The following is a 15,365-nucleotide window of genomic DNA, read 5'->3' as shown; positions in this document are numbered from 1 at the left end:
ACAACATAAGCATAAACTGCTATTGACCCCTGTCTTCACCCGTTAAACATAGTCGTGCTAGCTTGTTTCTGCGCAAATCATAAGTACTATTTTCTCAGCTCGTGTAAATAGTAAATACTACTCGTATTACGAACTAAAGCTTCGTCGCTACTGCCTATAAATAATAAATTTGGTTTCGTAACAAGGTCAGAATCTCCGACGAACTTTACGAGGATCCTAAAGTTTTCTACCCAGAAGCAGTGACACAAACGTGGGTCGGTATGGTGATCAATTTAAAACTCATCAGAAGTGTTTGATGTTGTTATATTTTGTAGCTAGGCGTATTAAATGTCGTAATAGGTCGTTGACATGCTAGAATGCATGTAGAAAGCTAGTGCCAAGATCGTCGTTGATGTGACGGCTTCAATAGTAGAGTACGTAGTACTCTAAGTCGTTAAATACTTTTTTTAACACCCACATTCCTTGTAAGACGGCGTTTTGCATGTGTAAAGGTTATATTTACGTATTTTATAAGTGTGCAGTGTGATAAGCGCACCAAAAACTTGCCTGTATTGGGTGGAGTAAACGTTCCTTTGAGGATGGATAGTTTATGCAAATTCACGGGTGGGAAGACCAGGCGAACCTTAGCTATGCGAAGCTCATATATTGTCTTCTGTTGTTACCGACCATATTCAGCGGTGGGAACAAATTCGAACTCCGCGTGAAATATGCAAATTTCCAAGTTGTTGAAGATTTCTGTGTTGCATACATTTCGTCTTCATTAAGGCAGACAGACGTTCAGGGGAAGGTGGAACGATGAAATGAAAAAAATCCTTGGCCCGCGAGGTGTCGCTCGATATATGACGTATACAATTTTGTATGGCGATTTGTACATCCTGCAGCATTACTGGTTTGTCTTTCCACTTATAGCTCAGAAGACGTTGCCTTTTTTTTGTTTCTTGTACTCTTCGCATGAAAATAGCAATACACACAGGAACAGAACCAGTCACATTCAAAATGAGCCGTTACTTCAAAAGCCCAAATTGGATCCGCAATTCAGGCCGAACAGCGAGCCGGATAAGTAGACGATACACTTGGTGAAAGCAAGTAGATGGCGCTGTCTTATCAACGCAGCAAAATATCCGTCTGTTTGGCGCCGTCTGCTGCCAACGGGGAACCGCAGACAAAATCATACGAAGTGCCCGAATCCTATCCGCTGTAGTATATTTCAGTTGGGCCATTTCCTTCGACATGTTTTTGGCTACTAGCAAGATAGATGGTTGTCTGGAACGTGCAACTGTATACGCTGTGGTAAGGAAGAAGAGAAAAGGTCATTCCTCGTCTTCAAGGCGTGCAGGCAGTCCCCGGGTGCTATACAAGTTTCCGCACAGCTCTGTTTTCGTTTGTCGGTAAATAACGCAGTGTCTCGTAGTTCGTTCGACTCCGAACTTTGGATTGGACTGGATAAACTTTCATTTGGTCCTCCAAAACACAGATCACTGTGTTGCGGCTCAGCAATACTATACTTGTGAGAGTTTTAGTTCCCGAAACCACGATATTATCAGAGATTCCGTGGTGCGCAGGAAATTTCGACCATGCACCATGGGTTGGTTGTCGTGCACGTATTACAACTTGAAGTCTAAGCACACGGGCTTATAACATTTATCATCTATCAAAGTGTGGCCGCTACAGTCGGCATTCGATCTTACGACCTTCAGGTCAGCAGTCGAACGCGATGTTTATTTTAGCAGGTGTATTTGAGGTGTTTTTGTTAAACCGGATTCAAACCAATCTCTAAATAGATCGCCTCGTTTTGTGATCACACAGACGAGACATAGTTTCGAATTCGACTTTCAACTGCTCTGTGGTCATTTCTTTCTGAAAACTATAATACAGAAAGGGAGCGAACTATACTCGAGTAAACCGTTTGTGCAACCGTAATTCTTCGTCTCCTCGCCACCACAACGCCAACGTCGCGATTCGCTGAACTCCCGAACCTTCACAAACACTCGTCCAATTAGCAGCGTCTACGTAAGCTTGATTTCTAAAACAGCATACACAATAGCGCCGCTCTCGTCGTGGCGAAACGCTGCCGCCGAGCAGATGACGTAACCTGTTGGACACAAGCGGACAGCATTTGTACCTTTATTTATTTTTATTTATTCACAATACTGTAAGCCCTGTCGGGCTGTTACAGAGTGGGAACTACATCATACAATGACAATTCTAAGTTACCAACAAAAGATTCAACTGTGTCTACATTCTCAAAGAAATCGGCGGCAAGACAGTTCCAGTCGACAATCGTTCTGACAAGAAAAGTGTTTTTAAATGTGTCAATTCTCGGTGTGTAGGGCATAATTACGCACCGCACAACGACGACGGATCGTCTGCTTTCTCGGTACCACAATGGCGTCCCAATTTTTGTTAGCAGACGTCATTTATTTTCGCCTCAGGGACAGTAGCATACGATCGTCTTGCTTTCCCGTCGTGGACAGAAACAACGTTAGCAGACGAGCACGAAACAGACGACAAATATACTGATGACTGAAACGACGATGCGATCTTCAAACAGCAGATGGCATTTTCTTCGCATAGAAAACAGCAGCAGATGATATGGTAGCTTTTCTGTCATAGTATAGTGCCCAATATATACTTCTAGGCACTACAGGCTTAGCGTCATAGCAATGCTTGGTGGACAATCCATGGTACAGACGACTACACTCGGTTGCAACCTAGATGGAAAAAAATGTCACCCAGTCGCGCTGGACAGCAGTGCCTTTCATTGTTCCTCTGTGGTGTTCATGTCGTGGTGTTCTTCATTGTGAAGTGTACACTCCCACGTAATGTGTAACGGATTTGGTGTGGCCCCGCCCCATGGACATGTATCTCTGTATGCTGTGAGGTAGAATACATGTAGCCTGTGTAAGTCCGTGTATTTGTTTGTTGAGATTCTGCGTGATGCCGCACGTTACATTGTTGTGAGGTTCTTATGCAGTCCAGCTCGGCCTCTGATGATCAGCGTTGGCTGGTCCAACGGGCAGAGATGATGGTAAGGGCCAGTAGAGCCCTGGAATAGGGGCCCAACCATTTTGAATGCTCCGCATTAGGTGTAAATAAAGTTTCTCTATCACCCGGACTCGCTCACTGGATTTCGTGCCGACCGGTTGTGCCCTCGCGATCTCCGACATCAGCGTAGCTTTGGCCGACTAGGCTGGCCCTACTCCATCTCCTGACGCCGACAAGAACTCTCGCCAGTGGTGCCCCGTCCTCGGACTCCTGCAACCGTGTCCATCTTTCCTGTCTTCTTCTTACTTCCGTCGTTCGCTGTCCCTGCGCCTCGCTCCCTCCTTCCTCTCTCTCTATCTCTTTACCTTTTAATCATATCTTTTAATTCTCTTCTCTACCCCCATCCCTCGTGAGTTGACGTGCCCTGCCCCAGAGAGACAGTTACGGGGCTCACTTCTCTCTTTTTTTCATTTAAAATCACATCATCATCCCCACCCCTTAACGCTGAGAATACTGCAAGGCAAGAACATAACGCATCATCTTCTGAGTTGGTTCCCAGCTCACCTTGGGCAAATCAACGATTCCCCTCCCAATCTCAATGAAGCAGCACACGAGGCGGCGCGAGAACTCTCCAACCGCGCCTCCCTGGGGATGCGTTCTACCGGTGAAGGGGATAACCGGGAAATTATTACGACATATAACGAGCTCACTAAACATTTCTATCCGTCTAGAAGGATTTTCCCTCCACCTCACAAAAATCTAACCCGGCCCCAAGCACTTACTTTAAGGCTTTTGCAAACGCGGATGTACCCTACTTTGAAAATGTTACACATCATGTACCCTGACCTATACCCAAGTAATCTTTGTCCACATTGTGGGGAAATAGCTTCATTAGAACACATGCTCTGGCAGTGCACCAAATTCGCTCAGTTATCGAACATCACTTCTGCCAGATGGGAGGCGGCAATCCGCAGCTCGTCCTTGGCAGATCAGCTCTGGGCTGTCCACCAAGCCCGCGAGGCGGCTGAAGAGCTTGGCATCTCAGTCCCCACGTGGGAGCTGCCTGCAACACAGTGATCTGTGTTTTGGAGGACCAAATAAAGTTTATCCAATCCAATCCCCACCCCTCCATCGCCCAGTCGCGATGCGCAGGGCAAAACAAGCTATTTTGCTTGCTTCCATCCTCCGCGTATATAACCGTGGCGCCCTTCGCATCTAAAAGATGTCGCTACCGCTCAAACTAACATTTTTTTTTTTCAAAACTAGTGTAAGCGCCACGCATATTAGAGGTTAAAAGGTTCGTCGCTACTACTTGAAACAATACATTTGGCTGAGCACTTATGTCAGAATCCTTGAAGAAGTTTACCAACACGTTAGAGTTTAAGGTCGAAAACCCGTGACACAGTCATGAGCCTGTCCGAATAAGTCAATTGTCATAAACGTACTAGGGCGTAGAAGGTGTTAGCAAATGTTGTGTTGGTTGTGTTGACGCTCGGGACGGCTTTAAGCTCTCCCATAGTAGAGTACCCTGTACTCTAAATCGTTACCTCCTATTTCTAACCGCCCCCCCCCTGACGGCTCTATGCTCTCCCATCGCAGTGTAGCTGTGCACTAAATCGCTACCCACTTTTTCTAACAAACACTTGTAAGCGTGTTAAAGTTATGCCTAAAGCACATCATTGACACGATTTTTACCATCGGGACGGCTCACTGCTCTCCCGTTGTTGAGTACGAGGTACTCGAAATCGTTGAACACTGTTTCTGAACACAACTTTGTGTGCGGTTACATGGGACTATAGGGCCTAGAAGTATATTCTAGGCACTATAATGGGACGGCTTTTCACTGCCCCATAGTAGGGTACCAAACTCTTTGAATCGTAAAGCACTTTTCTATACACACGTGACATCCCATCTCGGTATTTCATTTATTACTGAAACTGGAACAGCTTCTTGCTCTCATATTGTAGAGTGCATCGTGCTCAAACTTGTGGAACATTAGGTCTAAACAAGTGACGGACAGCGATGGGCGGAACCGACATTTATTTCTCAGACTGTAATTGTGTGAAGTATACGAAAGAGAGCGGTCGCCTACTTCCTCTTCAGCAGAGGTCATGCAACAGACGACATAACACCAGCATACGACGTGTTCTTATTCTTGCACACGCTACCCGCAGTGTCCGAAAGAGCATGCAGTGAGCAGACGACCGGAAATACGACATTTAGTTCGCGTAGGGAACGAAATGTGGCGTCGTAGCAACGTTTGACAGACGACATAGCCTATGTAAGAACAGTCGACTTGAGCAGACGAGACAGAAAGCGGTCGCCTGCTCGCTGTTATGCGCCAGATGACCGAAATAACGGCAGCATCCGATTCGCTTCTGTTCCTGCGAATGCTAAGTATCTGCAACAACTTTGAACAGACGGCAGAAACGGGCACGGAGCAGACGACGCAAAAACGGAGACGTCGTCTGCCGCTTCTTTCGCGTCGTAGCGCGGGCAGAGAAAGCGCCGCCATGACACTCGGCCGCTGCCGCGCTGCAACCCGAGGGCATCGTACATAGCGGTTGTTCGTTCACCGAAGAGGAAGAAGCGCACGTGGTGTGCCCGCTTTGGGCCCATCCTTTTCTAATCTTGAAGAACAAGTTTCGCGTGGCGGGCCTTACTTTTGGAGCGTGTCGGAGGGAGGGGAGCGGCGGCCACTTCCTCGTCGCCATGCCGACCGAAAATCTCTCACGTCTACCTTGGCCCGCTCCGCTTATGCACGAATGCACGACGAATATGCGCTGACTGGGCACGAATTTTAGTTTGTCCAATAACGCTGGCCGGATTAGCAGGCTAAAGTGGCACTTTCACAAAATCTCGGCATCCCTATATCGGAGGAACTTAATATTAACACATATATTACATAGAAGCTGTTTCAGTCTGCCTTGTTTCATCGTCGTTTTCAAAGTTGCAGTAGAGCATAGCACGGACTTCACGCATGTCACACGACTAAGAGGCAAAGAAGAGGAGGGTGAATAATTATATAAAAGGTAATAAATAAAACGAAAGGATCACGGTGATGCCCGAATTAAGGGTGATGCTGGTGACGCTACTTGCGTTCCTGTGTAGCTGTTATAGTTTAGTGATTACCTCCCCCCCACCCCCAAACAAGCTACAATCATCGTAAACGGGAATGTACCACAAGAACTGGGCAAATTCACTACTCACCAGTGGTCCACAATAAATAAGGCAACAGACGAGCGGTACACACCGATTTGAATGTCAGAATAGCATCGTATCTGCTCCGCTATCTATTGTCAGGATAGCCAAGCATAGCTTTGCAATGTATATTATGGTATAGCATATATAGAATTCTGAGCGAATTCCGATGTCGTTTAAGCTTCGATCTCTACATCTTTAAACAACTTTCTGGCACAGAAAAATTTCGTTTCATAACTTTTACTACTGTCATTATGTCAGCGGAAACAGACCAAATGCCATTTACCTAATGCAGGTATAGCACGTGAAATTCTAGCAAACCTTGATAATTAGCTATTTGGTTAAACATCACCCAATTACTGTGTTTTGTGTATGTTTTCCTCTCTATAATTTAGTACATTTTTGCATTTGTGCAAATAATGTTGATCAGTAATAAGGTAAGAAAGGGGCGAATAACTGTAAAATGATTCTCCATGCCCACTCCCATAATAAATCTCGAAATACCTACATCATCTCACGCACGAGAGCGATCGTCAGGCCCTCATTACTTTCTTTCTTCCCTTTTCTTTTTATTTCGCACTGCGGGCGAGATATTGCGAGAATGGCTTCGGAGATTCGTGGAAACAGACGACGTGATCCGAGGCTTCGAATACGCGGAATTCCCGGCGTCGTCTGCTCGATAAAGAGATAACAGCAAATACAGAAAGTGCACCTGCCCGGATCTGTCGTCTGCTCGTTTCGCCCATAAATGCAATCACTCGCGGAGAACACCGAGAAAGAAAGCGACATCTAAGCCTAATCGACTCGCGGTTTCTCTTGCGTCTGCGCGAGGAATCGGTAGACTGGGCACTTATCATCATTAAGCGTCAGTTGTGTACTCTCTCATTCAAAAGTATTCAAAATCTGGTCGCGTTGAAGCGGTAGCATAGCCGCAAGTTTGAGTGCGAAGGGACGAGCGCGAAGGCAGGACGAGCACCTTCGTTCTCGCTCGTCCTGACTTTTCTCATTGTGTCACCATTAGGAAGTCCTAGATCTATGGTAGGTGTTCTGCATAAGTTCAAAGTTTCTGAAAGGTCGGCATGCTCAGAGGTACACGTTAACTAAGTATACGTTCGTTACGACCGCCCATGAGCATGTCGATCCCTAAAATCATCGCCCCGCCATTTTTTAAAGTTCGGTGTGTCCCATTTCGTCTGCCTTTCGCTTTATTAGTTAGGTTACATATTATATTACTTGTTCGTCTGTATGTTCTTTATTGAGGTACTTTGTTATCTCTTCACTTATTTACTTTTTCCACCAGGATTCAAGGAGTTGCAAAGTGGTGTCGTTATCTCAACAACATATACGTACGCAGAAAACGCAGAGAGTTACAAAGGCGTCTGATTGTATACACTTCTAGCTTGTAGCATACACTTCAAAAACAAGTGGTTAAAATGCCTAATTATTACCTCCATAGCACGGAAATTGCATTGCAGACAAAAATGCATGAAAGATAAAATAAGTGCTAATTTCCACCTGACGTCCTCAACGTTGACATGCAAGTTAGCGATTGTACGTGTCGCGTATATATATATCCTCGTCTGTTGTGTAAGTTCTGTGCTGTGAAGCTATAACGATATGACATAATAATAATAATAATAATAATAATAATAATAATAATAATAATAATAATAATAATAATAATAATAATAATAATAATAATAATAATAAGTTGTGTATGACGTCCCGATACCGCGATATGGTTATGGGGGACACCGCAGTGCTTAACGCAGTTAACTGAGAAGCCTCCGTTAACGTGTACCCAATCCTACTTATGCGAGGGCCTCGATAACTTTCGCCTCCGTGGAAAATGCGGCCGCCACAGTCTGGATTCGATCCCGCGACCTTGTGGTGGGCGACCGAGTAGCGTAACCGTTAGGCTAGATGTGAGGTAACCATGGCTAATTAACGACAATCTCATCACACATTAGTAGTTAAAATTGTTAATTTTCAACGGCAATTAATAAAACTTCTTTATCCATTCATCCTCGGAGGAGATCAGCGCTTTCCGGGTAGGTAATAGTGCACTTTTAAATTTGTAAAAGACTTTGTCTACTTAGTACAGGTAATATAGCCGCGGAGCCGAACCACAAGAGTGGAGTAACTAGAAGAATGGGGTGGACCACGTTTGGCAAGCAGTCTCAAATTATGACAGTTATATTGCCATTATCCCCCAAGAGGAAGGTATATAACAGCTGCATCTTGCCGGTGCTTAGCTATACGGAGCAGAAACCTGGAGACTTACAAAGAGAGTTGAGCTTGAAATGAGGACGATGCAACGTGCAATGTAAAATGGTATAGGTGCAACCTTAAAAGACAAGAAGAGAGCGGAGTGGATTAGGGAACAAACGAGGGTTAAGGATATCATAGCTGAAATCAAGAAGAGGAAATGGACATGAGCCGGGCATGTAGCGCGTAGACAGGATAATCGCTTGTCATTAAGGGTAACTAACTGGATTCCCAGAGAAGGCAAGCGGGTTAGGGGGAGACAGAAGGTTAGGTGGGCAGATGAGATTAAGAAGTTTGCGGGTGTAAATTGGCAGCAGCAAGCACAGGACCGGGTTAACTGGTGGAACATGAAAGAGGCCTTTGTCCTGCAGTGGACGTAGTCAGGCTGATGATGATGATGATCCATTCATCGTCTGTATCAAGACAGCCGTCTACGCCACGCTGGAGCAGCTGCTTTTACGGCGCTCGGCTGTCGAACCGAAGGTTTTGGGTTCGATGCCGGCTACGGCGGTCGCATATCGGTGGAAACGAAATGGATGGCGGCCCGTGCCAATACCAACTGTGCGATGTTGGTGCACGTTAAAGTACACCCGACGGTCGAAATTTCCGGAACCCTCCACTGCGGTGCCTCTCGCGATCATATCGCTGTCTCGGTATACGTAAAGCCCCACAAATTATTATTGCCCCTAATTGCGGGACCAACAAGTAGAGCGACCTGCTAGTCGGGTTAGTTGCTCACTTCGCAATTAGTCGAACATGCGAGCAGGCACGAAAAATCGCGTGACGTATGTGATGTTTCTAGATATGATTTCCTGGTGACTCTTAGTTGTCTGAGTGATTATCGCGGGCGCCATGACACCTCTCCTCCTCTCCGCTTTTACACGTATACAGTCGTCAGCAAGCTTAACACGAACGCTCTGACGCGCCACCTATATATAGACTGCTTTGGCATGCTAGCTGCGAAGCGTTGGGCGCCACTGCCGGGACATCACCTCCTCATCATCATCATCACCATTAGCCTGACTACGTCCACTGCAGGACAAAGGTCTCTCCCATGTTCCGCCAGTTAACCCGGTCCTGTGCTTGCTGCTGCCAATTTATACCCGCAAACTTCTTAATCTCATCTGCCCACCTAACCTTCTGTCTCCCCCTAACTCGCTTCCCTTCTCTGGGAATCCAGTTAGTTACCCTTAATCACCGAGACATCACCTCAGTATGCTATGAAAGTACGTTGGCATGCATGGCTAACACTTAGGCAACAGAGCCCCAAGCTACGCGGCGCTAGGGTCAATCAAACTGCTTCAGCACACGCTATAGAGCGTTCGTTTTAGGATTGCTGGCGACTGCATGCACCTGGGCTTCTTCGGGACAGCGACCCTCGACCTATCGAGACAGCGTAGCATAGCACGGTTTCTTCAATAAACTGGCACATTTGGAAGTCAGCGCCAGTCCCTGTCCTCTTTGTCGTTCGCGTGTTGTGTTGTGCAGCGCTGAAATTTCTTCAGAACGCTAGTCACGTGATCACGCCGTCGCAGCTCCTTATTAGTTAACGGGTCGACCCGATCCAAACGGTTCCCCGCGGCGCCTATACGGCGTCGGTAAAGGCGCCAGACAGCTGCGCTCCAGTTTTGTTTTACGAGGCAAAACCACAGACAAACAAATACGATTGGGAAACGAGTTCGACGCGTTGGCGATTAGAAGCGGTTCGACAACCCCCGGCGCAGTATATACGGCTTTCGCCAGCTAGCCAAAATCCGGAAGGTCGAGCCGAACCACCGACGTAAGAGTCATTAATCCTCTGAGGCCTGATTTGAAAAAATTAAAGCTTATACGCAAAAGCTTGGGGACCTGTTCTGGAAGTACAAGGCACTTGAACTGAATCCAGAGTCAAGCATACGCGGGTGACTGTCACGTGACCCGTGCATACGTGTTGTTTTTATTTTCTTGTGGCAATTACTCAGCGAAGGCACGAGTTCAATTCTGGACGCTGTTAAATTCCGCCATGTTGTCCTACTGCGTGATGGCGGCATTTTAAGACAATCAGATAGGCCGGGTAAACCCTATGGGCCAACCGAAGTTAGCAAAATGGCCGATTGGACAACATGGCGTTCAACCTACATTTATGTATGTTCGTTCGCATGTTTGTATATCCATTATCATCAGCCTGACTACGTCCACTGCAGGACAAAGGTCTCTCCCATCTTCCGCCAGTCCATTTGGTCCTGTGCTTGCTGCGGCCATCCGCAAACTTCCTAATCTCATTTGCCCATCGAACTTTCTGTATCCCCGTCACCCGCTTGCCTCCTCTTGGAATCCAGTCTGTGATCCTAACATGACCAGCGGCTACCTTGCCCTCGCGCTACGTGCTCTGCCGATGACCATTTCTTCTTCTTGATTTCGACTATGATGTCCTTAACACCCGTTTGTTCCCTGACACACTCTGCTCTCTTCTTGACCATTAGGGTTACACCTATCATTTTCATTTATTTTGCTCGCTGCGTCGTGCTGAACTTAAGTTGAACCCTCTTTGTAATCCTCCAGGTTTCTGCTCCGTAGATAAGTACCTTAAGATGCGGCTGTTATATACCTCTGATGCATATACACACGCGAAACAAAATATTTCGGAAGGATAATCTCGGATGATTCTTAGATAACTGCTTTCTCAAATTTTGCCACAATAGGTTCACGATTAAAAGAGAAATTGATGGTTAATGCTTTTTTTTTAAATCTCCCGCGGCACCAAAACTTTAGCACCCGAATGTCAGTGTGACGTCACAGATCTTGATGTCCAAACTTTTTGTGTGATACTTTGCCCCCATTTTCTTATCCATACATGTCCGCAACGTATGCCGTCACAGTCTATGACGTCACTGCCAGTTAGTGCGAGAACCACGCAGAGGCGTCGCCCCAAGCCTTTTTTTTTCTTTTTTTGCGTTTTTTCGCTTACAAAGTTGCGCCATTGGTATCGGGAAATGATATTTTATTGATACAGAAAAAAATTTATCGTCTCTGCAAGCTTGGCAAATATATTCCAAGTAATCAGTTGACAAAGATAGTTGTCCAGTGCTCGAATATGTCGCTGTTTTTTTGTTTGTTTTTTAATTCGTCTTTTCAGTTCTTGTGAAAAGCACACGTCACACTGACATCACGAAGTGAAAGATTGCAGGCTATCGAAGCAACAGCGCGCATATTATAGCTTTCATTTTTTTTTAATTTTGCGTCGGCACAGTATCGTTCAAAACATGTGTGCTCGTCATGGGAGCTTGCATAACACAGCCTGGCAAGCGAAAGAATTCCATATTATCAAAATGCAGCTGCACGCGTCAAATTTGACAGGCCTATTTTCATACCTGACTGCTGTTGCTATTTCAGGTATCACGCTGCTTTTTGAAATGCACGCTCTTTCTGGGGCTTCACAGCCCCGTGTATGGAACTAGAGGCCTGTAGGAGACGTGACAGTGAATCTTCTGGTAAATGGAATTACTATTACTTGCAGCCATTTGGTTGTTGGCGTAACTGTAGGCCTGTGAAACGTTACTGTTGGCCATTTGCTCGTTGCAGTGATTAGTACTAGTAGTTACATCGACGGACATTGATATACACGATTTTACAAGACACTACTGCAAATAGTTTGGTCATTAAAATAGCTACTACTAGCAGCCATTTTGACGGTCAATGAAGTGCGTATTTGTACAACACACCTCGATTTACTTACAACCAGTTCAGGTCATTAAAAAGGCTGCCACTGGTAGCTATTCTGCTGATCAAGGTACTATGGGTGCCCACAATACTCTGATGCTAAGCGCTTGGTCATTAAACGGCTACTTGCAGCCGTTTAGCCGGTCACGGAACTAGGTAGCTGTACAACAAACGCCGATTTTCTTGTAACCGCTTTGTTATTGAAGTAGCTACTACTAGAAATTTTGTTTGGCTATCAAACTGTAGACATACATAAAGTGCTGCTTCCGTCTGTTTAATTGGTTATAATAATGGGTTCTACTAGCAGTTATTTGAACTGTATGCATGCAAAGCAAATTATTGCAAGTCATTGAGCCATGGAGACAGCTACAAGTAGTGATATTTGCGGCCATTGAAGCACGGGCCCGTACAACACAGTACTGCTAACCATTTGGTCATTAAAATGGCTACAAGGCGCCATTTTTTCTGGTCACTAAATGTGTACAATACACCCTGGTTTTTATTTTGCCACTGCGTTATTAATGTGACCACTACTAGCAGCCATTGTGGTGGTCATTGAACTAAGTACACCTGTAAAAAAAACATCCGGATTTTATTTTTACCGCTCGGTCATAAATAAGGCTTCCACAAGCAGCTGTTTTGTTCGAAGTGTACCTATGACTTTGTACTTGACGCTACTAATAACCCTTTGGGCATTAATACGGCTACTACTGGCAGCCGTTATGCACGTCATGAAACGGTGGGGCCCTTGCCAAAAATACTTTATATGAACTGATGACTTCTTGGTCTCGCGACAAAAGAAACGACAATTACTCACGTCCTTTAGGCTTCTTCTCTGGGAAGCATATTCTGAAGAGTCCCGTGTCCCGGCTGAAGTACTCCACTCTCGTCTCGTACGCCCTGTACTCATCGGTGTCCTTCTGCAGCGTCTGTCTGATGGCTGTCCGGTTGACGCGCGTCTCAAGCCAGTTATCCGTGCCGAACGAAATGGACAGGCATGCCAGTGCCAGTACGGCCGTAATGGTCGATATCGACAGGGTCACCGCTGAACAGGCCATTGTGGTCTCGAAGGGTCTATTTAGCGGGGTGAAACACACTGTTACGGAAGCACACTAAATACACGGCTTGCTGCAGACGACGTCTGTTGCACGTCTGCTAGCGGGGTGTCTAGCAGAAGGCGAAGAAGCAGAAGGCACTTATGGCAACAGATGCAGAGCAGAAGTAGCGGAACGCTTCGCCCCGATTCTCGGAAGACACGCAACACAACAACAGGACCCTGAGACAGACGGTCGTAGTTCGCTTGCGCGGACGTTGAGGTAGTTGGTTTACGAAGGATTTAATTACAACGACATCCGCTTTGCGGCGAGCACCTGCTGCTAGCTCCCGTCGTACAGTCGTTCGTAATTTCGCCGCAGCGCTGGTGTCGACGTCGTGCTCCCCCACTCACACACACACACAAAGGAGACAAGAATTTTCGATGGTGGTCGGGGTGCCCGGTGGTAGCCTGCCCTCGCTGGCAGGCAACGCCGAGCTATTCGGCGGCTTCGACACTCGGTTTTCGAACCTCGCTCGCTTGGAAGCAACCTTGTCTTCTTCACTCTCAGCCGGAGTAACCTCACACGCACAGACACTTGTTCCCAAGGGTTGGCAGGCCACCACGCTACTAGCGGAACGAGACTCACCGCTGTGGCGTCGCCCGTGCTTGGGCCGGATTTCGGTGGAGAGGAGGCGTCGGTTGGGGCAGGTTTCCTCGTTCATAGCGTAGGAGGCTGTACGCTCCCCTGTGGAAGAAGGGGGAAGGAATGGTGTACGGCTCGGGGAGGAGGAAGGAAAACACGAGGGTATTTGCAAGAGAGAGAGTAACCCTGGCGGCGGCATCAAGGAGGTTAGGGGGGGGGGGGGGAGTATAGTGAGGGGGTGCAAGGGGAGGTAACGTCGCAGTTGGCTTCACGAGGTGGGGGATAGTAAAGGGGGAGGCAGAAAATACCTTCTCAGGTCACTCTTCTGCAGGGCAGGAGAGGAGAATGCCCGAGCGGCCATCTTTCTCTCTCACTCAAACTTTCTGTCCGTCTTCTGGACGCCTTCTGCTACGCCGCACGACGTCGTCTGCTGCTTTCGGTCGTCTGTTTTCAAAGTCAGGTGTTGCCACCTGGTGCGCACCGGCGGCATCTCTGCGGCGTGTGTGTACAGGTGGCGGAAAAAGCTGAAGAATTCGGGGGAGAAGGAAGGCACATGGCTTTGCTAGAGCGGGACGTGATGCCGCGCCCCTGTTCTTGCTGATCTCTTCGCAATGACATCATGCAAGCCTGTCCAGTGCGATGTAGCGGCTGCACGAGGATTACGTCAAATTTTATATCGGTGATCGTGTACATATGCACTGTGAATCGTGCATGTGTGGACCGGATCTTACGTTTAATCTCGTGCTCTGAACAAGCGAGAAAACCGCGACACGGGAACTAATGGATGCCTATTTCGTCAATGCGAAGCGAAATGTTTTGTATCACTGACAGGTCGTTAACCCTACGTTGGGCAGTAGTACAATTTGTGACATTGTACGTCATTGTTCTGTTCAAATGTATCTGCGCACCTGATTGTATACACAAGAACTTCTAACCTTGTTGCAAGTTGAAGCCCTTTCGTGTACCTTGCTTCATTACCTTGCATTGCGTCACTACCTTTTGCGCAGTGGTACGTAGTGGCGGATTGTGAGCGTATTGCCACACCCGCATGCATTGCGGCAGTGGCAATGTAATGTTAAAAGGACACTAAAGAGCAAAACGCCTTTTATCGTATTGGCAAAGTACATTTTCGCAATCCCGAAAACACTACTCCGTGACACGACACTTCGTAAGTGAGAAAACGCGAGAAAAAGAAACTGCGCTTGGTGACACCATCTTGAGATTCCCGCAATGTGACGTCATCAATTTTGAAGGGGTCTACTCGGCCATACGTAGCTTCTAATCCATAAAATTGAAACACATTGTAATCTTTGGGTGCCATAGACTTATCATACGAGGTCTTAGAAAAGTTAATAGAGCTAATGTCGATTAATTACGAAAAATGCATTGTGGAATTTCTTACGTCACGCGCGGAGATTACGGTGCGAAATTTAAAAAAAATGAAATTTTAACCTTGATTTTCTCCGCTAATAATGAACTTATGACAGTGGAACGTATGACATTAGGGTTGTCTGAGTTTAGTTTATCAATGTA

General features: G+C 46.6%; 1 protein-coding gene across 1 annotated transcript in view; it reads right to left on the bottom strand.

The window, feature by feature from the left end:
• Nucleotides 1-13,631, bottom strand: part of LOC119180349 (transmembrane protein 114) — a 144,389-nt gene extending 130,758 nt beyond the window's left edge. The window contains exon 1 of the mRNA XM_037431536.2: nucleotides 12,971-13,631. Within this exon, the coding sequence (XP_037287433.1) occupies nucleotides 12,971-13,211 (241 nt within the window). The 5' untranslated portion in view covers nucleotides 13,212-13,631. The remainder of the gene's footprint in view (nucleotides 1-12,970) is intronic.
• Between the last annotated feature and the right edge of the window lie 1,734 nt (nucleotides 13,632-15,365).

Source organism: Rhipicephalus microplus, chromosome 7, assembly GCF_043290135.1.
Source record: "Rhipicephalus microplus isolate Deutch F79 chromosome 7, USDA_Rmic, whole genome shotgun sequence".
NCBI lineage: Eukaryota > Metazoa > Arthropoda > Arachnida > Ixodida > Ixodidae > Rhipicephalus > Rhipicephalus microplus.
This window is presented reverse-complemented; position numbering and strand designations above follow the sequence as displayed.